General features: G+C 48.5%; 2 protein-coding genes across 7 annotated transcripts in view; one reads left to right on the top strand and one right to left on the bottom strand.

Annotated features, from left to right (window-relative positions):
* The window catches only part of C16H17orf50 (chromosome 16 C17orf50 homolog), a 29,658-nt gene extending 18,535 nt beyond the window's left edge, over window positions 1-11,123 (top strand). Inside the window, exons 4-5 of the transcript XR_010581779.2 lie at window positions 10,236-10,360; window positions 10,881-11,123. The gene's annotated coding sequence lies outside the window, so the exon portion shown is untranslated. The remainder of the gene's footprint in view (window positions 1-10,235; window positions 10,361-10,880) is intronic.
* The window catches only part of MMP28 (matrix metallopeptidase 28), a 42,530-nt gene that overhangs the window by 16,480 nt on the left and 2,159 nt on the right, over window positions 1-23,891 (bottom strand). For 3 of the 6 annotated variants that reach the window (XR_012425538.1, XM_045376129.2, XM_005583474.4), the window contains exon 1: window positions 13,603-13,959. The exons of 2 other annotated variants lie outside the window; for them this stretch is intronic. Coding sequence is in view for 2 of the 4 variants with exons in the window: in XM_045376129.2 (XP_045232064.2) it covers window positions 13,603-13,713 (111 nt within the window). In the remaining 2 variants the exon portion in view is untranslated. Of the gene's footprint in view, window positions 1-11,174; window positions 11,304-13,602; window positions 13,960-23,891 lie in introns of those variants that run through there. One more of the 6 variants, XM_045376130.2, reaches the window with a different exon arrangement.

The following is a 23,891-nucleotide window of genomic DNA, read 5'->3' on the forward strand; positions in this document are numbered from 1 at the left end:
TCGTGTGGCATCACGGTATAGCCGCCAGGTTTGGGAATGAAAATCTGTTCCCAACCCTGACTCTGCCAGATAACTGGGGACAAATTATTATTATTTTTATTTTTTTTTATTTTTTGAGACAGAGTCTTGCTCTGTTGCCCAGGCTGCAGTGCAGTGGCGTGATCTCGTCTCACTGCAAGCTCCGCCTCCCGGGTTCACGCCATTCTCCTGCCTCAGCCTCCCGAGTAGCTGGAACTACAGGCACCCGCCACCACGCCCAGCTAATTTTTTGTATTTTTAGTCGAGACGGGGTTTCACTGTGTTAGCCAGGATGGTCTGGATCTCCTCACCTCGCAATCCGCCTGCCTCGGCCTCCCAAAGTGCTGGGATTACAGGCATGAGCCACCATGTCTGGCCAGATGGGGACAAATTATTTAATCTCTTTGCGCTCCTCTTTCTTTATCCACAAAGTGAAAATAAGTTCAATTTATTCTTGATCTTATTCAGGGTTCTCAGAAGGACTAAATAAAAGAATGCACATTTAGCATAGTGCCTAGTACGTAGTAAATGCTCAATAAACAATTGATCTGGTTGATTTACCTTAGAGGGAACATTAACTACAGACTTTTGGAATGCAATCCATCTGTAAAAAGGGAACTGCTTTGAACATGGCAGTTACACCTCTGTTCTCAATTCAGGTGCTTCTATCTCGGACTTGCCTGACCTCATCTGGATGCCTGGTTCTCTTCCTTGTCTCCTCTCTTTCCCTCGGGAGGATGGACAGAGGACTTTCTAAAGGTAGCCAGGGAATTAATGTCTCCTTAGAGGCAGTTGTGCTAGGTGAGTGACTTGGGAGAGACCAGGTCACAGGTCGGCATGGCTGGCACTCCCTTGTGCCTCTCTCCACAAACACACCCAGCCCTTATCAGGGAGTTGGCTCTGGTTCTGGAACTCTGAAGCCTTGGCCAGAGTGGGAGGGAGGGGAAATTAACTGGCGGCGTCTCCTGTTTCCTGGCTGGGCTGCTGTGCCTAGTACTCTGGCAGGCAAGGTGGGGTGGAGGGCAGGATGGGGGTTGGGAGTGAGGGCCTTTTTCAGGGGTCGCTCGGAGGGGAAGTCCTGGGCCTTTCTTCCTAACTCGCCTCTGGGACCCTGTAGGGTTGCAAGGCAGAATTAAAAGTCTCAGTAAGCAGAATGAGCATATGCCTGGGACACCAGCCAAGCAGAGCCACTGAAAGAATGAGAAAAAGAAATTTTAAGCATTTGACATTTTATATTTCTATAAAAGCACTGAAGTGGCTGTGCGCAGTGGCTCATGCCTATAATCCCAGCACTTTGGGAGGCCGAGGCAGGTGGATCACCTGAAGTCAGGAGTTCGAGGCCAGCCTGGCCAACATGGTGAAACCCCATCTCTACTAAAAATACAAAAAATTAGCTAGGAGTGGTGGCCAGTGCCTGTAATCCCAGCTACTTGAGAGGCTGAGGCAGGAGAATCGCTTGATCCCGGGAGGTGGAGGTTGCAGTGAGCTGAGATCACTCCATTGCACTCCAGCCTGGGGGGGCGACAAGAACAAGACTCTATCTCCACAAAAAAAAAAAAAAAAAAAAAGGCACTGAAGTATTATAACAGGGATTATCAGGATTTATGGGCTCTCTTATATTTTTATGCTTAACATGCGTATATTCCAAAAAATTTCAAACACATGCAGGAAGGGGCTCCTGCTCCTTACTGATGTCAGGGCTGAGTGCTCTAACATTCTGTGGGGTGGAGGCAGATCCACATCCCCGGGTGAGGAGGTAGTGGGGCTGAAACTCCCTCTGCTCCTGGAAGTGTCCCTAACCCTTTTCTGTGAGGCTTTTTTCATGCCTCAGTTTCCCCCCTGCAAAGGCGAGATAAATGGTCTACTCTGCATGGGAGAAGGAGCAGGGCTGTGGGGTCAGGGTGGAAGAGTGGAAGCATGACAAAGGGATCCCAGGAGAAGACACAAAACTGGGAGGTGGAGCTCCAGTTCTCATCCCAGCTTGACCACAAACCCTCTTGGGGGTCATTTTCCTTCTAGGCTTCCATTGTCCTGGGGACTTGTTCAGTGGTTCTCTTAAGGACTCTCTGAGTTCCATCTGGGATCATCCCTGCCCCACTTCATGGAGGCAGGGTCTAGACTGCTCCTCCTGGCCTTGAAGTTCAAGGACCAGGTTTTCTCTCTTCTCTATTTTCCACCCGTCCTCTCTCTTAGGGAGCCCAAGCCTTGAGCTGAATGGAGAGGAAGCTGGAAGGCTGTGCCCCTTAGGTGACTCACCATACTCTGGCCTAAAAGCTTGTGCCAACATGCCTTACCCCCTTGGTTAGGGCTGGGACCACTTTCCTGGGGAGTCACCTCTGAAAGTCCCTGGGAGTGGCTGTGGAGTCCGGGTAAAATGGAACTAGTTCTCCCGGGACCCAGCCAGCTTGGTGGAATCACACAGTGCTAGGGATTTTATGCCTGTATCAGTCCTGACTTGTTCTGGGAGGGTGCATACAGCCAAGCCTATTTAGTGCCTGAGGGAAGGGAAATTTTGGCCATTTCTGCGCAGGGCAGGACCAATGATGAGGTGTAGCAAGATGAACCCAAGACCTGAGTCAGGAAGTCTGCATCATTGAACTGGCAGGGCAAGGGCACTGGACTGAGAGTCTTGAGTTTTATTCCTGGTACTATGGCTAACTGTGTGTTCTTAGGCAAGTCCTGTGCCTCTCTGGGTTTCAGTTTCCTCCTCTATAAAATTAGGAGGTTGGATTATTCTTATCATTTTTGAGACGGAGTCTCGCTCTGTCACCCAGGCTGGAGTGCAGTGGCGAGATCTCAGCTCACTGCAAGCTTCGCCTCCTGGGTTCACGCCATTCTCCTGCCTCAGCCTCCCAAGTAGCTGGGACTACAGGTACCTGCCACCACACCCGGCTAATTTTTTGTATTTTTAGTAGAGACAGGGTTTCACCGTGTTAGCCAAGATGGTCTTGATCTCTTGACCTCGTGATCTGCCTGCCTCGGTCTTCCAAAGTGCTGGGATTACATGCATGAGCCACCGCGCCCGGCCAGGAGGTTGGATTGTTAGAGCTCTAATATATATTCCAGCTCTATTCATTATTCTAGCCCTGCTTCTGCAACTGACTGTGTAAGCTAAAACAAAGTTACTTAATCTCTCTGTGCCCCAATGTATAAAATGGGAGAAAGAACACTGTTTACCTTTCTCACAGGAGCATCCTCAACATCTAAGAAGATGGTTTGGGAAAGCTTTATGACAGTTGCCCTATTAACAATGTTATTTTTACCTCTATGGTCATGGAGCATTATTGCTGGAAGGGACATTTGGTAGGTGAGTGTGTAGTACTCACCTTCTTCTTTTTTTTTTTTTTTTGAGATGGAGTTTTGCTCTTGTTGCCCAAGCTGGAGTGCAATGGCGCAATCTCAGCTCACTGCAACCTCTGCCTCCTGGGTTCAAGGGATTCTCCTGCCTCAGCCTCCCGAGTAGCTGGGATTACAGGCGTGGGATTACAGGCATGTGCCACCATGCCAGGGTAATTTTTTGTATTTTGTTTGTTTGTTTGAGACGGAGTCTTGCTCTGTCGCCCAGGCTGGAGTGCAGTGGCCGGATCTCAGCTCACTGCAAGCTCCGCCTCCCGGCTTCACGCCATTCTCCTGCCTCAGCTTCGCCAGTAGCTGGGACTACAGGCGCCCGCCACCTCGCCCGGCTAGTTTTTTGTATTTTTTAGTAGAGACGGGGTTTCACGGTGTTAGCCAGGATGGTCTCGATCTCTTGACCTCGTGATCCGCCTGTCTCGGCCTCCCAAAGTGCTGGGATTACAGTCTTGAGCCACCCCGCCCGGCCTATTTTTTGTATTTTTAGTAGAAATGGGGTTTCACCATGTTAGCCAGGCTGGTCTCAAACTCCTGACCTCAGGTGATCTGCCCACCTCGGCGTTCCAAAGTGCTGAGATTACAGGCGTGAGCCACCATGCCCAGCCAGGACTCACCTTCTTAGACATCCTCCATATCACAGAATTTCAGCAGCAGAAATGAAATTAAGAATTTAAAAATTGCCAAATGCATGCAGAAACTGTCACTTTACCTATGATATACTCCATCTCATGTTACATTTTATTATTATTTTAGTTCTCATAGTGACTATTTGAGATTGTGCTTATCATTTAAGTGTATCTTTGGCATTATTAGCCAAGTCAAGATGCAGAGAATGGCAAGGGGCAGTGGCTCACGTCTGTAATCCTAGCACTTTGGAAGGCTGGGGCGGGAAGATTTCTTGAGGCCAGGATTTCGAGACCAGCCTGGCAACATAGTGAGATCCTGTCTCTACAAAAAAAAAAAAAAGAGAGACGAATGATAGCTGGTATTGTGCCTTGATGTGTTCTATATATGAAAATATCGGGGCCGGGCATGGTGGCTCAAGCCTGTAATCCCAGCACTTTGGGAGGCTGAGGTGGGCGGATCATGGGGTCAGGAGATCGAGACCATCCTGGCTAACACGGTGAAACCCCGTCTCTACTAAAAATACAAAAAATTAGCCGGGCATGGTGGTAGGCGCCTGTAGTCCCAGCTACTCAGGAGGCTGAGGCAGGAGAATGCCGTGAACCCGGGAGGCGGAGCTTGCAGTGAGCTGAGATTGCGCCACTGCACTCTAGCCTGGGTGACAGAGCGAGACTCTGTCTCAAAAAAAAAAAAAAGAAAAGAAAATATTTTCTGGTAGTCAGGAACACAATAAGCCCTAGACAACTGTAGAGCTTTTTGAAGATATCACACCTTCTTTGAACCTCACAATGACCTTGCAAGAATATAGACAGGACAGGTGTTGCTATTCCCATTTTAAAAATGAGGAAATTAAGTCTCAGGGGAGTGTAGTGTCTTACCAAAGTGACCTAGTGTGTGACAGAACCAGTACTCTAATCTGAATCTTCTGACATCTACCCTAGGATGTTTTATTTTACATTTAAACAAGTGACTCAGAGGCTTTAAAACTAAAGGGGCAAGGGCCAAGCTGCTGTCTCTACTGGCGAACTGACTCTCAAGAAAAAGGTCAAACTGGGGTGTTTCTGGCTGGATTTCTCTTATCTGCTTTACAAGAAAGTCCAGGGTTAGAGCAGAGAAAAGAAGTTGCTCAGGCAGTGGGCGCTGGCTTTCAAATAGGGGCTGGGATCCTGTTTTCCATCACACCCAAAACAGGTTGTTTAACAGGCCACAGGCATTGGACTGGACTGAAGCATGTTTCTGCGTAAAGACAAACATCTGCTACCAGAATGATCTGCTTTCACTCTCTGGCTCCTGGGAGCTAGTGAAGACCTCAGGGCAGTGGGGTCAACTCAGCTCCTTTCCTTTATTTTGGGCAAAGGCTTCCCCTTCCCTTCCCTCTGCCTGACTCCCTTTCTTTTCTCCTTCTTTCCTTTGTCCTTCATTTTTCTTTTCCTTTCTTTTTTTTTTTGAGTCAGAGTCTTGTTCTGTTGCCCAGGCTGGAGTGCAGTGGCATGACCTCGGCTCACTGCAACCTCTGCCTCCTGGGCTCAAGCGATTCTCCTGCCTCAGTCTTCCGAGTAGCTGGGATTACAGGCGTGCACACTGTGCCCGGCTAATTCTGTATTTTTAGTAGAGATGGGCTTTGCCATGTTGGCCAGGCTGGTCTCAAACTCCTGACCTCAAGTGATCCACCTAACTTGGCCTCCCAAAATGCTGGGATGACAGGTGTGAGCCACTGCACCCAGCCCCTTTGTCCTTAGTCTTATAGTCACAAAGTTCTGTCTGGGTATAACCTAGATACCTCTTGCTATAATCCCTGCTCCTTCTTCTTTCTCTCTGTCTCTCTTTTTTTTCTTTCTTTCCTTTTTTTTTTTTTTCTTTTGAGATAGGGTCTTGCTCTGTCGCCCTGGCTGGAATGCAGTGGTATAATCACAGCTCACTACAAACCTTGACTTCCCGGGCTCAAGTGATCCTTGTACCTCAGCCTCCTGAGTAGCTGGGACTACAGGCATGTGCCATTGTGCCTGGCTAATTTTTCAATTTTTATAGAGATGGAGTCTATGTTGCCCAGGCTGGTCTCGAACTCCTGGCCTCAAATGATTCTTCTACCTTGGCATCCCAAAGTGCTGGGTTTACAGTCATCATGAGCCTTTGTGACCAGCCCTCCTTTCATTTTCTGTCCTTAAGGAAGATGGAAAACAGTAGCCAGTTAGTCTTTATCCAGACCACATCTTGTACTCTTTCTCTAATGCCAAATAAATATACTGTGTGGACTCATGGTTCTCACTAGACTTGTGGGGCTAAGTTTAGGGCACAAAATAATGCCTTGATCAAGGGTGGGTTTAAGGAGATATTTTCCAACCATCTCTCGCTGCTATTAGGGTCATGCTTCCACTCCCCAAATCCTGGTAATCTGCTAGACAAGTGCTTTTCCACCAACTGTGGTCCTCTAGAACCCTTCAGAGCCTCTTCTGCACTTCTCTTCACCCTGTACCCATGAGTCACTGAGCCGAGTTCTTGGGAACAGCTTCCACACCCAGGCTTCTGGGTTTCTGACTCACGAAAAGTCAAATGAATGGCTCTGGGGTATAAGAAACAGACACTGCATCTGGGGGTGGATACTCCACAGAAGCTTCAGTGTCTCCCTGGAGAAACAAACTATCCAGCTCCTTGTACTGGCACACTGGGAGTAGCTGTACAGATATAGCTAGACCACCCAGTGGAAGGCAGGTCCTGAAACTACTGCCTGGCTGTTCTAAAGAAGGTCCAAGCAAAGCAAATATTAGATAGATCCCTTAGGAATCTGTGTCACCCAAGCACAGGACAGTGTCTGGCTTGGAATGGGAGTGGGGGACAGGGTGATGATGTCATCCGTTAATTCTCAATCTTGCAACTCAGCAGTGTATGCTCTTCCTACTTACTAGTGCTGTCAGCAGCTCTAGTTTTCCTAAGTGGGCAACAATGAACTTGTTTGTTCACAACACAGCTTTGTAAGCAGTTAGTCTCCTCCCTGGCAAAGCCCACTCTGGAAAGGCCTCGACTTTGTTACATTGTGTGCACACAGGGGACACATAGAGCCATGTACACAGGGTACAGGAATACACCCAGAGACTTGAGAACACAGGCACATCCAGACAGACAGACATGGACACAAAGGCAGATGATGTAAACACACACACAAGCACACACATACATAGAGGCACAAGCATACAAGCACACCAAAGCCAAACAGTGTTAGAGCTAGAGAGAATCTTAGAAGTCATTTAAGAAATTTAGCCCTCAGCCGGGCGCGGTGGCTCAAGCCTGTAGTCCCAGCACTTTGGGAGGCCGAGACGGGCGGATCACGAGGTCAGGAGATCGAGACCATCCTGGCTAACACGGTGAAACCCCGTCTCTACTAAAAAATACAAAAAACTAGCCGGGCGCGGTGGCGGGCGCCTGTAGTCCCAACTACTCGGGAGGCTGAGGCAGGAGAATGGCGTGAACCCGGGAGGCGGAGCTTGCAGTGAGCTGAGATCCGGCCACTGCACTCCAGCCTGGGCGGCAGAGCGAGACTCCGTCTCAAAAAAAAAAAAAAAGGAAATTTAGCCCTCTTATGTTACAGGAGAGGAAACTGCAGCCAAGTGAAGGAACTACCTATGATCACACAGCTGCTTTTTATTATTTCTTTCTTTCCTGTGCCCTTTTGGTTTAATTTGTTCTTTCTTCAGATTCTTAAAGTGGAAGCTTAAATCATTGACCTAAAATTTTTCTTCTTTCTTACTATAGGAATTTAAAGCTGTAAATTTCATTTAAAGCTCTGCTTTAGCTGCATCTCACAAATATCGATATAAATGTTGTATTTTCATTATTATTTAGTTTCATTGCTCTGATGATTTCTGAATCAACTCATGAGTAATTTAGGAGTGTGTTGTTTAATTTCCAAATATCTGGGGCTTTGCTAGATGGCTTATTGCTACTGATTTTAAAATTAGTTCTGTTTTTGGTAAGAAAACACAATTTGCAGCATTTAATTTTTTTTTTTTTGAGACGGAAGTCCCGCTCTGTCGCCCAGGCTGGAGTGCAGTGGCCAGATCTCGGCTCACTGCAAGCTCCGCCTCGCGGGTTTATGCCATTCTCCTGCCTCAGCCTCCCGAGTAGCTGGGACTACAGGTGCCCGCCACCTCGCCCGACTAGTATTTTGTATTTTTTTTTAGTAGAGACGGGGTTTCACTGTGTTAGCCAGGATGGTCTCGATCTCCTGACCTCGTGATCCGCCCGCCTCAGCCTCCCAAAGTTCTGGGATTACAGGCTTTAGCCACCGCGCCCCGCGTTTTTGTTTTTTTTGTTTTTGTTTTTTTGGTTTTTTTTGAGACAGTCTCGCTCTGTTGCCCAAGCTGGAGTGAAGTGGCGATCTCGGCTCACTGCAACCTCCGCCTCCCGGTTTCAAGCAATTCTCCTGTCTCCGCCTCCCGAGTAGCTGCAATTACAGGCACACACCATCACGCCCAGCTAATGTTTGTATTTTTAGTACAGACGGGGTTTCACGATGTTGGCCAGGCTAGTCTCAAATTCCTGACCTCAAGTGATCCACCCGCCTCAGCCTCCCCAAGTGCTGGGATTACAGGCATGGGCCACAGCATCCGGCTTTTTTTTTTTTTTTTTTTTTTTTTTTTTTTTTTTTTTTGAGACAGAGCCTGGCGCTGTTTCCCAGGCTGAAGTGCAGCAGCACAATCTCCGTTCACTACAACCTCTGCCTCCTGGGTTCAAGAAATTCTGCCTCAGCCTCCCGACTAGCTGAGATTACAGGCGTTTGCCACTATGCCTGGCTAATTTTTACTATTTTTAGTAGAGATGAGGTTTCACCGTGTTGGTCAGGCTGGTCTCCAACTCCTGACCTCAAATGATCCTCCTGCCTTGGCCTCCCAAAGTGCTGGGATTATAGGCATGAGCCACTATACCTGGCCTTTTGCAAAATTTAAATTTTTTAAATGAACAGAGACTTATTTTATGGCCCAGCCTAATGGTCTCAGTTGGTAAATTATTGATATGCACCTGAAAAGAATGTGTATCTGGAGTTCTCAAGTGTGGTTTTCTATCAACATCAATTAGGTCAAGAAGGTTTACAGTATTGTTCAAGTCTGCTACATCCTGAATGATTTTTTTTTTTCTATTTCTTCTATTCTTTATTGGGAGAGTAGTGTTAGAGTTTCCAACTATCCAGTTCCAAAAGGCCACATATAATATGATCCCATTTATATGAAATGTCCAGGATATCCAAATATATGTACACAGAAATTAATCTGTAGAGGCTGAGTATGGTGGTTCAAGTCTGTAATCCCAGCAATTTGGGAGCCCGAGGCAGGCAGAACATTTGAGGTCAGGAGTTCAAAACCAGCCTGGCCAACATGGTGAAACCTCCATCTCTCACTTCCCACTTGACACATCCCATTTCCCAGTTCACACTGACATTCCAATTCACAAATGTATTAATTTTTTTTTTTTTAATGTGTAGAGACAGGGTCTCTCTATGTTGCTCAGGCTGGTCTCAAACTCCTTGGCTCAAGCAATCCTCCAGCCTTGGCCTCCCAAAGTGCTGGGATTAAAGGCATGAGTCCCTGTGCCTGGCCACAAATGTACTAATCTTACAATAGCAGAATTCCATTTACCTGCCCCCGCTTGCCTTGTGCCATTGTCATAACTGTTACTTTTACATGTGTTTTAAAGTCCAACTTATGGCCATAAGGGGGCATAGTCATAAGTTGGACTTTAAAATACACATAGAAGAAGTAGTTACGACAGTGGCACAGCACCTGGCCAAGGGAAGCAGGGGTGGGTAAATAAAATTCTACTGTTGTAGAATAGTAGAATTCCAGCCTGTAATCCCAGCACTTTGGAAGGCCAAGGCAGGAGGATTGCTTAAGTCCAGGAGTTTGAGACCAGCCTGGGCAACATGGGGAGACCTCATCTCTACAAAAATATTTTAAAATTAGTTGGGCATGGTGGTGCGTGTCTGTAGTTCCAGGTACTCAGGAGGCTGAGGCATGAGAATCACTTGAGCCCAGGAGACTGAGGCCGCAGTGAGCCATAGCTGTCTCAAAAAATAAAAATAAAGTCCAATTTACAATGTTATTATTTTGCTTTAAGCAGGAAGTTGTCTTTTACAGAAATTATGACAAGGGAAAAAAGTGTTTTATGTTTACTCATTTCCAAGCTTTGTTGGAGTAGGTCTTACTCTAGTTCATGGTGCTTACACCTAAAGCATGGCATTGCTGGTGTTTCAGATAGATGCCCAGGGTGCTGAAGAGGTTTCTCCATTTTGGCTGGCCCAGACTGCCGATATCTTCCAGAACCGCTCAACTTCTCCAGTTTTATTTCCTGTTCTCAATCACATAGCAGCTGTTCTCTGGTAAGTGTCACACAGTCTCACCCTACACGTGCTAGCACAGTCCCCAGGCAAGGACTTGCAGTGAACCCCATACAGACTTATAGGAACCCCCTTCAGTATAGCTCTCTCCTCTGTAATGCACCGCTCCACGGATTCCAGCTACTTCAACAGCCCTGAACTCTGAGCTTTGTCCCTCAGCATGGCAGGACTGCTGTGCTCTGCTTGAGGTCTAGTTCCCCGCACTGCAGTCGGGAATTGTCTCCAAGCAAAGGACGGGGGCAATTGTGGGGCTCACTTTCTGGGTTTTCCTTCTGTGGATGGTTGTTCCCTAAATGACACAACAATATCTTCCATTCCTACATTCTTCTCACAACATGACTTTAACACTTCTCCCAGCAATTGTGGGGTCTACCTTCCCTACCCTTGAACCTGGGAGGGGGCTGTGACTGCTCTAGCCAATAGAGAGCAGTAGAAGCAATAGTAGGTCATAAAAAGGATATAGTTCCTCTCTCTTCTCCCCACTCCCAACACTCATCCCCAGGGGCCAGACACCATGTTATAAGGAAGCCCAAACTAGCCCACATGGACAGACCATGTGGATAGGTCCACGTGAAAAATAACTGAGGCCACCAGCCAACAGCCAGCATCGACTGCCAGATATCAACACACTTCAGATGATTCCAGTCCCAGACACTGTAGAATGGAGACAAGCTGCCTTGATGTGCCCTATTTGAAATTTCGACTCACAGTATCTGTGAACTCAATAAATGGTTGTTTTACTTCACTAAGTTTTGGGAGTAATTTGTAATGTAGTCATAGTAACTAAAATACTCACTTAAGGAATTGCAGCTCTGTGCTGTCTGCTGTCCAATGCTGAAAATAGTCGCCTTACATATTTTGTCCTGTATTATTGTCGTGAGGGAGCTAGTCTTCAAGCCCAGACTTTAAGCCGAAGCTGTATTCTCTAAAGTCATGATAAAGGTAATAACAACATTGAGAGCAACTTCCTTTTATAGACTGCTTTCTATATCCTATGAACTGTGCTAGGCATTGTACATACGTTATTTCAGTGAAACCATACAACAATCCTGTGAAATAGGCATTATTAACCCCCATTGTATGGAGAAGAAAACTGAGGTTCATAGAGGTTAAATGAGTTATCCATGGTTTACATATGGGTTTGTCTGGCACTGAAGCTCATGCAATTACCCATATAAAAAACACATATAGACACACACATGTGTACATGCATAGGTATATAGAGACACATACACACCCATTACACATTTCCAGAGTTTTTATGCTTTTAAAATATTTTCTTGTTCTCAGAGTTAAAAATCCCCTTCCCCCCAATTTATGTTAAATAGACTGAAAGAAAATCTGCTGGATATTAAGTTTCCCAAGCATACCCCAAGATGAAATTCTCTCCATCTGGGGCCACCACAGGCATGAGCAGCAGAGATATGCCTCTGTTCCCTTGCCAGGGATTGCCTGGGACCCGAACTTGCAGGGAGGTGGGGTGAGACTCTTAAACAAGACTTGGCTTGGCAGACAGAAGCCTTCTCCTGGGGCTGCAAGGACTCTGTACTTGATGTTGTAAGAGTCTCAATTCAGAGAAACAAAGTGCTTCTCTGAATGTGCAGAGAAAGCAGAGAGCACAGAGCAAGAGCCCAGTGCTAGGAAGGGAAGGAGTGGAAGGCGACGAGAGATAATCCCTTGTTGAAGCAGGGTCATTTCCAAATATTACCCAGTGGTGATGGGAGCTGGCTGATGGAAGGATGAGGCATTCAGAGAGGGCCCTCTTCATTCTGCAGTTTCCCCAAATTCAGCTTGCCCTTCTAGGGAAGGGGAGTAGGGAGGATACTGAGAAGCTCTCAATGGGCAGTTTGAGGGCAGGAAAGAAGCTCTTAGAGGAGCAAGAGTTTCAGGGCAGAGCGTTGAGCTCAGTAATTCAGAACCTGTTCATATTCCAGCCGGGCGCGGTGGCTCGCGCCTGTAATCCCAGCATTTTGGGAGGCTGAGGCAGGCGGATCACTTGAGGTCAGGAGTTTAAGACCAGCCTGGCCAATATGGTGAAACCCCGTCTCTACTAAAACAAAGCAAAACAAAACCTGTTCAAATCCCTTCTCCTTAAAATAGTGTAGACCCTGGTCGTATTCTTGAGAAGTAAGAACACAGGCAGACATGCTTCTCTAGGGGGAGAAAAGAAACGATACTGTTGTGTTATTACAATCATTTTGTTTTGTTTTGTTTTGTTTTGCTTTGCTTTGCTTTTGAGACAGAGTCTCGCTCTGTCGCCCAGGCTGGAGTGCAATGGCAGGATCTTGGCTCACTGCAACCTCTGCCTCCCGGGTTCAAGTGATTCTCCTGCCTCAGCCTCCCGGGTAGCTAGGATTATAGGCGCCCGCCACTACGTCCGGCTAATCTTTGTATTTTTAGTAGAGACGGGCTGGTCTCGAACTCCTGACCTACGGTGATCCGCCCACCTCAGCCTCCCAAAGTGCTGGGATTACAGGCGTAAGCCACGGCGTCCGGCCTACAATCACTTTTATCTAGAAAATAGATGCCCCATATTGATCCCCACCCCTACCTCACAAAAAAATTCCCCTTGCGCAGCCTGCAGCAAGCAAGTTGAGTCCAAAGCAAGAAAATGGAAAGGGAGCTCTCTAAGGTTCCTGCCCCCTTTTCTCAAGTTCAGTCCTGAAGCCCCGTTTAAAGCTCCTTAGAAGCAACTCTTGAGAGTATACTGCTCTTGGACATTTTACACACAAAGAAACTAGTTTTGAGCAGTTTCAATGGCTTGCCCAAGCCTGAGGTCAGCGACGGTCCCCGACCAGGAAGCCAGCGCTGTGTTCCGCGTCCCGGCCAGCCAGCGGTACCCTCTCCACAGCACCAAACTGAGGCTTCCACACCGTTCGGGGGCACCCGACGAATGAACGTCATTCTCCCCAGCCTAGGTGGTGAGGGAGAGTGGCCCCGTGCCAAACTAGGGTAGGAGGTCCCCTCTGGGCTTTTGTCTGTCTGTCCGGTCTCGTCTCTGCACCCACCCCAGCCCATCAGTGCGGATCCGCGTGCCTGTGTGGTTCCAGCCCGGCACGGGGAAAAAACTGCCCGGCTCTTTATGTTCAAGTGCGAAGGGGGCGGAGGACGGGGGAGGGTAACGCAGATTGTCTGCTCACAGGGGACTGCCAGGTGGCCTGACTGCCGAGTTCTGACAGGTCTCAAGCACGCGCACCGCTCTGCGCCAGGTACACACCGCGTACCTCCGCCTCCTTGCGCAGCTCCTGGCCTCCGCGCTCCGCGGGCTGGGCGTCCAGGCGGTCCCACAGCAGCAGCGGCAGGGCGCGCAGCAGGAGGCCGACGCGCGCGACCATCTCGCTGCCTCTGATGCAGCCCGACTCGAGGAGCTACTGCGCGCAGGGAGCCAGCCAGCAGTCAGCCGCGTCCGGGACCCCAGGGATGGCAATGCTCTGCGCCGACCCCGCGCGGAGTGGGACTGTCCCGGGGTTTCGCCAGTGCCCCAGCTCCGCCGGCTGGGCCGCTCCTCCGCCGCGCTTCGCCGGGAGCCGGCCAGAGGTCGTCCAGCCCGGGCAGTGCCTGCCCGCGGGTCCGCCGGCCCCGGGGACCGAGGGAGGGAGGAAGGAAAGGCAGGCGGAGGGGGCGGAGGCCCGGCACTCCCGCCCCACCCACCCCGCTCCGCCGCTGGAAAGCGCAGCGGTCCCAGAGCCTCTTCCGTTCGCTGCACGGCCTCGCCCTGCGCCCGCCACCGCCCTACGGATCAGTCCTCTCGCCCGCCACCTCCAGTTGACCCGGATCTGTCCAGGGAGGGTGAAGGAAGAAAGGCCTTCTCCTGGCAAGCGTGGCTACCTAAGACTCCGATGAAGAGAGGTCTTGGTCTACCTGAGGGTCGTTGATTGTTTCAGCTGGGTTGGGAGCGAGGCCCCCCACCCAGGGTCGGGGTGTAAGAGAAGGAGCACAGGGCTGGGGTCAGAACTGGGTTTGCGTTCCAGACTTGCTCCTTTGCTAGCCCTTTGAGTCCTGCCTCAGCCACCTGCTGGCTGTGTGGTGTTAGACCAGTCACTCACCCTCTCTGAACCCACTTTTCTCATCAGTAAATGGGATAATAAGAATATCGTTATCCTGTGACTGTTGGGGAGATTTAATGAGATAACAATGCCTGTAAATTACTGAGCAGGGTGCATGGCATCATGAAGTGTGCACTTAATAAGGGGTAGGCTGCAGCTGTGTGATCTTTGGTGAAGGATTTAACTACTTCGAGCATCAGTTTCCTTATCAATAAAATGACAGCATACGATATTTAGTGCCCAGCGTTGCATGAGGATGAAAAGAGAAAATGAGTGTAAAGTGTCTGATTTTATATACCCCACAAGGATGGAGTGAAACAGTTTATGCGTAAGCCTTTGCTAAACTCACATTGAGCAAAAAGTAAACTGTTTTCATTATCTGTCTGTGTAACTGAGAGCTGGTTGCTGTCTCACTTCTACTCAATTCACTACTTTGTAAAATGCAAATGGAAAATGATACTGAGCTCTGGGGGTCATTGTGGATTTAGATGAGTTAATGTGTGTAAAAATAATCTGGAATCCCTAAAGTGCTGAACAAAAATAATGCTGTGTTCCAACCCTAAGGCTCAGGGCCTCAGTATCACACAATGTTTTCATACTATTTAGAAAAATACACCACTTGTGTGGAGGAATTGGAAAAAGCCCCCCCATCCCCACTTTTTTTTTATGAGATGGAGTCTTGCACTGTTGCCCAGGCTAGAGTGCAGTGGCTCCATCTTGGCTCACTGCAGACTCCGCCTCCCGGGTTCAAGCGATTCTCCTGCCTCAGTCTCCTGAGTAGCTGGGATTACAAGCGCCCACCACCGCGCCTGACTAATTTTTGTATTTTTTAGTAGAGACAGGGTTTCACTATCTTGGATAGACTGGTCTCGAACTCCTGACCTCATGATCCACCTTCTTTGGCCTCCAAAAGTGCTGGGATTACAGGCATGAGCCACCGCGCCCAGCTGGAAAAAGCCCTTTTAATAGACATTTTATGTGTGTATATATGTACATATGTATTTTTAAGACAGGGTCTTGCTCTGTTGCCCAAGCTGGAGTGCAGTAGCACGATCACAGCTCACTGTAGCCTTGACTTTCAAGGCTCAAGCAATCCTCCCATCTCAGCCTCCTGAGTAGCTGGGATTGCAGGCACGTGTCACCGTACCCGACTAAATTTTTAATATTTTATAGAAGAAGGGATGGAAAGATTCTGCCTGGAGAAAAAATTGGCAAACCTAGGTCTGACTCCAGCTTGGTCCACAGTGTCCTTACCAATTGATGATCATCAGAGCTCCCTGCCCAAAGCAGGGCTATCTGGCCTGTCAAAATTCATCTATTGGTAAAAGCCACCATATGTCATGCCATACCTGTAACCACACACACACACACACACACACACACACACACACACACACACACACATTCTCTCTCTCTCCCGCTTTCTCTCTAAGGTTGCCAGGTGAAACAGAGGATGCCCAATTAATCTTGAATTTCAGATTAATGATGAATAAGTTTTTGGTGTTAACTGTCCCAAATATTGCATAGCACCCATTTACTTTTTAAAATATTCATTAATCTGAAATTCAAGTTTAACTGGAGTCCTGTATTTTTATTTGCTAAATCTAGTAATCCTATCTCACTCTCCTTCAGAAGCTCCCTCCCCAAGGTCCATTGCAGGGTTTTGCTTGAATCGGCAGCCATGTTACAGTCTGTTCTTTTTGGGGGGATATATGTTGAGTATAGGGTCTTGCTGTGTTGCCCATGCTGGCCTGAAACTCCTGGGCTCAGACGATCCTCCTGAGCAGCTGGGACTACAGGCATGCATCACCACACCCACCTCACAGAAGGAAGGAGAACCTTCCTACTAGTTGCCTGACAAGGCTGGAAGCTCTCTAAGAGCAAGGGGCAGTTCAGCCTCATATCCACTATCTCTGGGGCACCAACCCAGGCAGGGATGCTTCTTACGAATGTGCACAGGGCATCCTCAGAGAGGGGGCATAGATGGCAAAGAGATCCATCCTCAACTCTAGACACCCTACGGCTGCCTGATGGGGATGCATCTGCACATCCTTTTTCTCATTGGTTTGCCCAGAGAAGTGCCTTTTAAAAATTGGTATGCCCAGGATGGATGCCCCTTTTTCATTGGTTGGTTGGAAGGTGAACAGGGCCTGTTTCCAGTTAGTCTCCCTCAAAGGAATGCCTGTTTCTTTTTATTTCATTCTTTAGAGACAGGGTCTTGCTCTTATTCTCAGGCTCGAGTACAGCGGCATAGTCAGGGTTCACTGTAGGCTTGACCTCTCAGGCTCAAGCCATCCTCCCACCTCAGCTTCCAGAGTAGCAGAGACTACAGGACACACCACCACACCCGGCCAGGAATGCCTGTTTCTAAAATGTTTGTTCTGGCTGGGAATGCCTGCTCTAAAATGTCTATTCTGACCGGGCGCGGTGGCTCATACCTGTAATCCCAACGTTTCAGGAGGCTGAGATGGGAGGATCACTTGAGCCCAGGAATTCAAGACCAGCCTGGCTAACATAGTGAGACACACTATGTCTGTGTCACATCCCAGAGGTTCTCCATTTCAGCTTCACTGGGAAGAAAGGGTACAAGGAGAAGTCATGGTTCTCTGGAGGGCTGAATGTCTGGGAGAAGACAGGCTTGGCCACTTCGAAAGCTGATCCTGCCTCTCTCTGCATCCCAGCCTAGCTCTGGTCCCTGAACCCCTCAAACTAGCACCACTGTGCATTTGAAAGTTGACTTTCTCTGTTTTCCTTTTGTGTTCTTGTTTGGATTATTTCATCCCATCCTTTCCTCTCCCTATGCCATCTCTGCTTGTGGTCACCTTGAAGTGCCATCCAGACTCGAAACTGCCTGCAAGAATTTATGCAGAACAAAGCTTTCTCCACCCATACGCTTAGCCCGGACTTCAACCCTGCCTTTGCGTAGGATGTCTCTTTCCCGGGAAGATAACATATTTCCATGGTTTGAATTTGGGTAGCAGGAGGTTCCGGTTCCCTTCTTCCTCTGAAGATTACTCATAAATCCCAGAGCACCAAATTCTGTGATCTTCAAAATCCAAGGGCCTGTGAAGCCCCACAAGTGACTTGCTGTATGTTTTCATGTCTAGTACATATCCTGAGCCAAATTCACTTTGGATGGGGTGGGGAGGGTGGGCAGCAGTTTGCTGTGTGGATGCTGGGAGGATGGGAGGGGGTTCAAGGAGAAAAGGAAGATGAAAGCAGGGCAGTTTATTGACAAGAGACTCAGTTCATAGGAAGGGTATCTGGAGAGTGACTGGAGAATGGCTTTGGATCAGGGATTCTCAAACCATGACCCAAAGATTACCCACATCCAAAAGAATACTGTGGTGGCAAGTCCCTACATTAATCCAATATCATTATTTCCTCCTCTGGTAGGAGTGGGTGTGGGGATGGGAATGAGGAGTTGGAACAAATGATAGTGATTAATACTTGTTGAGAGATTAACATGGGCCACATATGTGGTATGTACTTTACATAAATCATGTCATTGACTCATTGCAACTTCCTTATGAGAAAGCTACTATTATAAGCATCCTAATTTTAAATATGAGGAAACTGAGGCACAGAGAGATTGTATCACTTGTCCAGAGTCACAAATCTTATAATGGTTTTATGTTTTTGTTTTGTTTTGTTTTGTTTTTTTGAGACAGAGTCTTGCTCTGTTGCCCAGGCTGGAGTGCAATGGTGCGATCTCAGCTCACCGCAACCTCCACCTTCCAGGTTCCAACAATTCTCCTGCCTCAGCATCCCAAGAAACTGGGATTACAGGCACCTGCAACCACACCTGGCTATTTTTTTTTTGTATTTTTAGTAGAGACGGGGTTTTGCCATGTTGGCCAGGCTGTTCTCAAACTCCGGGCTTCAGGTGATCCACCTGCCTCAGCCTCCCAAAGTGCTGGGATTATAGGCGTGAGCCACTGCACCCGGCCACAGATCTTATAATGGAACCTGTAATTCAACCTGGATGCTGTAACTCCAGATCTAGGGCCTATAAATACTACACTATCCTGCCTCAAGTCAAATTTATAAAATGTGATTCTTAGATCACCTGCATTGAATCACCTGAAAAATTCAGATTCCAGAGCCCTATTCCAGACCTACTGAATTACTGATTAGTAAATACCAACTTCCAGGAGGAAGATAGGTTTTCCCAGGGTCTGTTTCTCTCCTTCCTTCTCTCCCTGTTTTGGCTGAGCAGATTCCTGACCCAGCTTGGCTGGTAGTTCTCTTCACACCTCCTCTTCAAAGAGAGCTGCTTCTCCTGCTTCCCTCTCTCTGCATTGGGGCTTGGCTTAGATCCACAGTGCCTCCCAGCACTCCCAGAGTGGACAGGATCCTGTGGAACTCATGCCAGGGCCTGGGCACATTGCCTGCCCAGGGGAGTGTCTGGCAGCTGCTGCTTCCCAGTCCTTCCTCCTGCTGACAGAAGACAACAGCAGAACCCCTTGAATCAGGCAGGATGTGTGAACCTGGACAAGGTTCCTCTGGGCCTCAGTTTCTCACTTTGTAATATGGGGAACAATCAGCTTTGTCTCTGCCCCTTCCTCCTCCCCAGGAAGTGTGTGGAACACAATGTAGATTTTCTCAGGAAGAATGCTGAGCTCCGGAGACAGGCACTCAAGAGTGCCTGTCTCAAAAACACATAAGCAGAGGAATAATTAGCGGAATAATGAAGACATGAGGTTAGGTTGGGAGCACTGAAGAGGAGGCTTTCCTGAGTAGTGAGGACTTTTGCTGTCAAAATTTAAATTCATTTTTGACCATAGCCTCTGCATTTTTAGCTGTGATTCAATTCCAGAAGCCCTGACTAACAACCGTCTCTGCCTCTGGATGGGAAATATCCTCTCTCTGGCACCGGGGGATATGGTCTCAGCAGTCTGGGTCACACTCACAGGCATACATCGCTGTCTGCTCCCCCTGTACATGTACACACACGCTCATACAGGACTGGAAAAAGTAAGAAATTTGGAGCAAGATAAACCTGGGGTTGAATCTCAACTTTTTCACATTCTGTGTGACTTTTGCAAGTCAACTAACCTCTCTGAGTTTCTGCCATTATAAAATGGGAGAGAAATAACTCTTGCCTTTTCTGCTATCCAGTGTGTAATGGGGAACAAGCTAGACAATCAGAAAGTATTAAATACAGCCGGGCGCGGTGGCTCAAGCCTGTAATCCCAGCACTTTGGGAAGCCAAGGAGGGCAGATTACTTGAGATCAGGAGTTCGAGACCAGCCTGACAAACATGGTGAAACCCCGTCTCTACTAAAAATACAAAAATCTGGCCAGGTGCGGTGGCTCATACCTGTAATCCCAGCACACTGGGAGGCCAAGGTGGGCAGATCACCTGAGGTCAGGAGTTCAAGACCAGCCTGACCAACATAGAGAAACTCCATCTCTACTAAAAAATACAAAATTAGCCGGGCGTGGTGGCGGCGCATGCCTGTAATCCCAGCTATTTGGGAGGCTGAGGCAGGAGAATCACTTGAACCCGGGAGGTGGAGGTTTTGGTGAGCTGAGAGATCACGCCATTGCACTCCAACCTGGGCAACAAGAACGAAACTCTGTTGAAAGAAAAGAAAGTTAAATCCTACAAAGTGCTGGATATTGGGTGCACAGACCTGAGAGCACAGTCATGCATTCTGTGCACAGGTTCACACTGGAGCACGCTCACATGCAAATGACATACACAAACCTGCCCCAGGACAGTCACACGAGCATCTCCGCTCCTGGCAATGATCTCTGTCTCAGAGCAGCCCCGTCTTCCCTAACTCTCATCATGGTCTAGCAGGGCGTCAGCCTCTTCTTGTTTTTTACTCACACCAGGACCCAGGGGACTTGCAAGGAGCACAATAAAAGCCTGGCCAATCTGGCGCTGTGCCCCACTTCCCTTCCACATAAAGGCTGTCTAACCACCAGGCATCTGGCCTGAAAGGCTGGGCCAGGACCTACTCAGCATCTGCTGCTTTGCTTAAAAGACCTGCTAACAGGAAAGTGTCTGGTTCCTTTCTACCCCAAACAGGAAGCGCCTGCCACTGTCGGGAGGATGGGGTAGCCTGGTCATTTACAAGGAGCCTCCCTCTCCTGCACTGGAGCCTCAGAGTAATTATCCTGGCAGGGCCGCTCTCTAGGAAGGCCAGGGGAGAAGTGCTTCAGGGACGCCTCCACTGGGGTGGGGCTGGGGTGGTGACAACAGCTACACATTGCCTGTGGCAATTGGCACCAGGTGGTTGTCGTTCTTTCAACACTCACTGGACACTTACTCTGTGCCCCGTGGGAGACATAGGGAAGTCCTAGATAAGGCCTTTGAGCTTGAGGAGTTTAAAGACAAGACAGAAAGACAAGTCATGCTCCTTTTTTCCCCCCATTTATTTATTCATTTATTACATGCCATTGTTTTTTCCTTTTTAAAAATGCCTAGTGTTGGACTGGGCGTGGTGGCTCACGCCTGTAATCCCAGCACTTTGGGAGGCCGAGGTGGATGGATCAAGAGGTCAGGAGTTCAAGACCAGCTTGGCCAAGATGGTAAAACCCCGTCTCTACTAAAAATACAAAAATTAGCCGGGCACGGTGGCAGGAGCCTGTAATCCCAGCTACTTGGGAGGCTGAGGCAGGAGAACTGCTTGAACCCAGGTGGCAGAGGTTGCAGTGAGCCGAAATCGAGCCACTGCACTCCAGCCTGGGTGACAGAGTGAGACTCCGTCTCAAAAAAAAAAAAAAAGAAAAGAAAAGAAAATTAGCCAGGTGTGGTGGCACATGCCTGTAATCTTAGCTACCTGGGAGGCTGAGGCAGGAGAATCTCTTGAGCCTGGGAGGCGGAGGCTGCAGTGAGCTGAGATCACCCCACTGCACTGTCTGAGTGACAGAGTGAGGCTCCGTCTAAAAAAAAAAAAAAATGCCTACTGTTTCAGGCATTGTGCTGGGAGCTGGATGTTCAGAAAGGAATTATGCAACCCAACTAGAGAGCAAACAGGCAAGGCATGCAAGCCTTGAATTATGCGGTACAACTGTGAGTTCCTGAGGATTTCAAAAAAAGCAAAAAATCATCATGATCCGGTTTTTACTTTGGTCAGAGCAATAACCTTTCCCTGCCCTCTAGAGTCTATGTTCTAAACAGCAGGCAGAGTAATCCTGGCAAAACAGGTCAGCTCTTGCTGGGCCTCTCTGCTCAAATGGCTCCCTCTAATGGTTTCCCCTTTAAGTGAATCCTTACAATGCCCTTACAAGCTCCTATACCATTGGTAGAAGGGTTAGGGGAAGCCAAGCAGGGGATGGAGGGAACTCAGAAACGATCAATAGCAAGATGACTATAAGCTGTAGGTGGGGGGACAAAGGGAGGAGGCAAGTTACTAGGGCCAAGGAGCCAGGGTCACCAATGGAAACTGGAGCTCTGAGACCTCCCTGAGGCAGAGGGGGAGGGGGAGAGATAACCCTCTTCTTTCTTTTCTTCCTCTCTTCTTCCACCTAATTTCCCACCAGGTCTCTCCTTGGCCAATTCAAGCTGAAAGATACCGCCAGAGGGACTTTCTGAAACTGAAACAAGGCAACCCTGTAGGGGTCTGCTCCCCTGTGACGACAGGAAGAAGGGATCCAGGGCCAACAGGCACAGTACCAAGACTCTATTTTTTTTTTTTTTTTCTCTTTTGAGATGGAGTTTCACTCTTGTTGCCCAGGCTGGAGTGCAATGGCGTCATCTCAGCTCACCTCAACCTCTGCCTCCCAGGTTCAAGCGATTCTCCTGCCTCAACCTCCCGAGTAGCTGCAATTATAGGTATGTGCCACCATGCCTGGCTAATTTTGTATTTTTAGTACAGATGGGGTTTCTTCATGTTGGTCAAGAGAGTCTCAAACTCCTGACCTCAGGTGATCTGCCCACCTCGGCCTCCCAAAGTGCTGGGATTACAGGCGTGAGCCACTGCGCCCGGCCTGAAGACTTTCTCAGATACATTCTGCTAAAACTGATGTGTAAAATCTACCTGCTGTCTTCCCTAAATATGCAGACTGAGGCCAGGAGAGAGGATGTAGAGGGAGCAGGATCTTGCAGCATGAAGAATGCCTGGGTGATTGCTGGGCACGGTGGCTCACGCCTGTAATCCTAGCACTTTGGGAGGTCCAGACGGGTGGATCACCTGAGGTCGGGAATTTGAGACCAGCCTGGCCAACATGATGAAACCCTGTCTCTACTAAAAATACAAAAATTAGCTGAGTGTGGTGGCCCCACACCTGTAATCTCAGCTACTCGGGGGGCTGAGGCATGAGAATTGCTTGAACCTGGGAGGTGGAGAGCCAAGATCATGCCACTGGACTCCAACCTGGGCAACAGTGAGACTCCATCTCAAAAAAAAAAAAAAAAAAAAAGCCTGGGTGATGGCAGAATTTTGTTGCAGATAACCATTCCAGTGGAATCACTCCACTACAGGAGGGCACAGGAATCAATCTATGAGTCAGTCTGTGGTAGAGAAGGACCCTTGGAAAGAGGCCCCAGAGCAATGCAGACCTGGAAGGAGTTCTTTGCATCAAGTGTGGGAGAACAGGGACACTGCGAAAAGAACACTGAGCATTATCCAAAGGCCTGGGCATGAGTTCTCATCAGCTTTGTGAACTTGCTCAAGAATTACACCTCCCTGAGCTGCAGTGTCCTAACTGACCAAATGTGGATAGCAGCACTACCTGTTTCACAGGCCCATTCTAGAAATAATGGATATAGAAAATGTCAGTCCTTTGATTTTATTCCTCAGAAGTTCCCCATTGTTTTAGATTTAATGTTCAAACTCCTCTGTAAGGCACACATAGCTCTTTGGAAGGTGGCTTCTGCCTACTTCTTTCATTCCATTTATTACAACTCCTCACTCCTGCAACTCCATAGACCAGCCAGACTGAAGCACTTGCAATTCCCAGATCTTTGCTCTCTACCAATCTTTGCCAATACAGCCCTTTCTGCCTGGAGCATGATGTTCCTAGTATATCCTTGCTGCCTAATTCCTGTACTTTCTTCAAAGTTCAGTTTAGGGGGCATCTCCTGCAGGAAGCCTTCCTTGATACCCCCACCCTTCGTGTGGGCAAGGTGTCCTGCTTTTGTGTTTTCAGAGCACACTCTGCATCCTCCAATCCCAGCACATCCAGCAGTTGATTGAAATCACAGGTTTGGGCCGGGTGTGGTGGCTCCAGCCTGTAATCCCAGCACTCTGGGAGGCCGAGGCGGGCGGATCACGAGGTCAGGAGATCGAGACCATCCTGGCTAACAAGGTGAAACCCCGTCTCTACTAAAAAATACAAAAAACTAGCCGGGCGAGGTGGCAGGCGCCTGTAGTCCCAGCTACTCGCGAAGCTGAGGCAGGAGAATGGCGTAAACCCAGAAGGCGGAGCTTGCAGTGAGCTGAGATCCGGCCACTGCACTCCGGCCTGGGCGACAGAGCGAGACTCCGTCTCAAAAAACAAAAAACAAACAA

Source organism: Macaca fascicularis, chromosome 16, assembly GCF_037993035.2.
Source record: "Macaca fascicularis isolate 582-1 chromosome 16, T2T-MFA8v1.1".
Classification (NCBI taxonomy): Eukaryota; Metazoa; Chordata; class Mammalia; order Primates; family Cercopithecidae; genus Macaca; species Macaca fascicularis.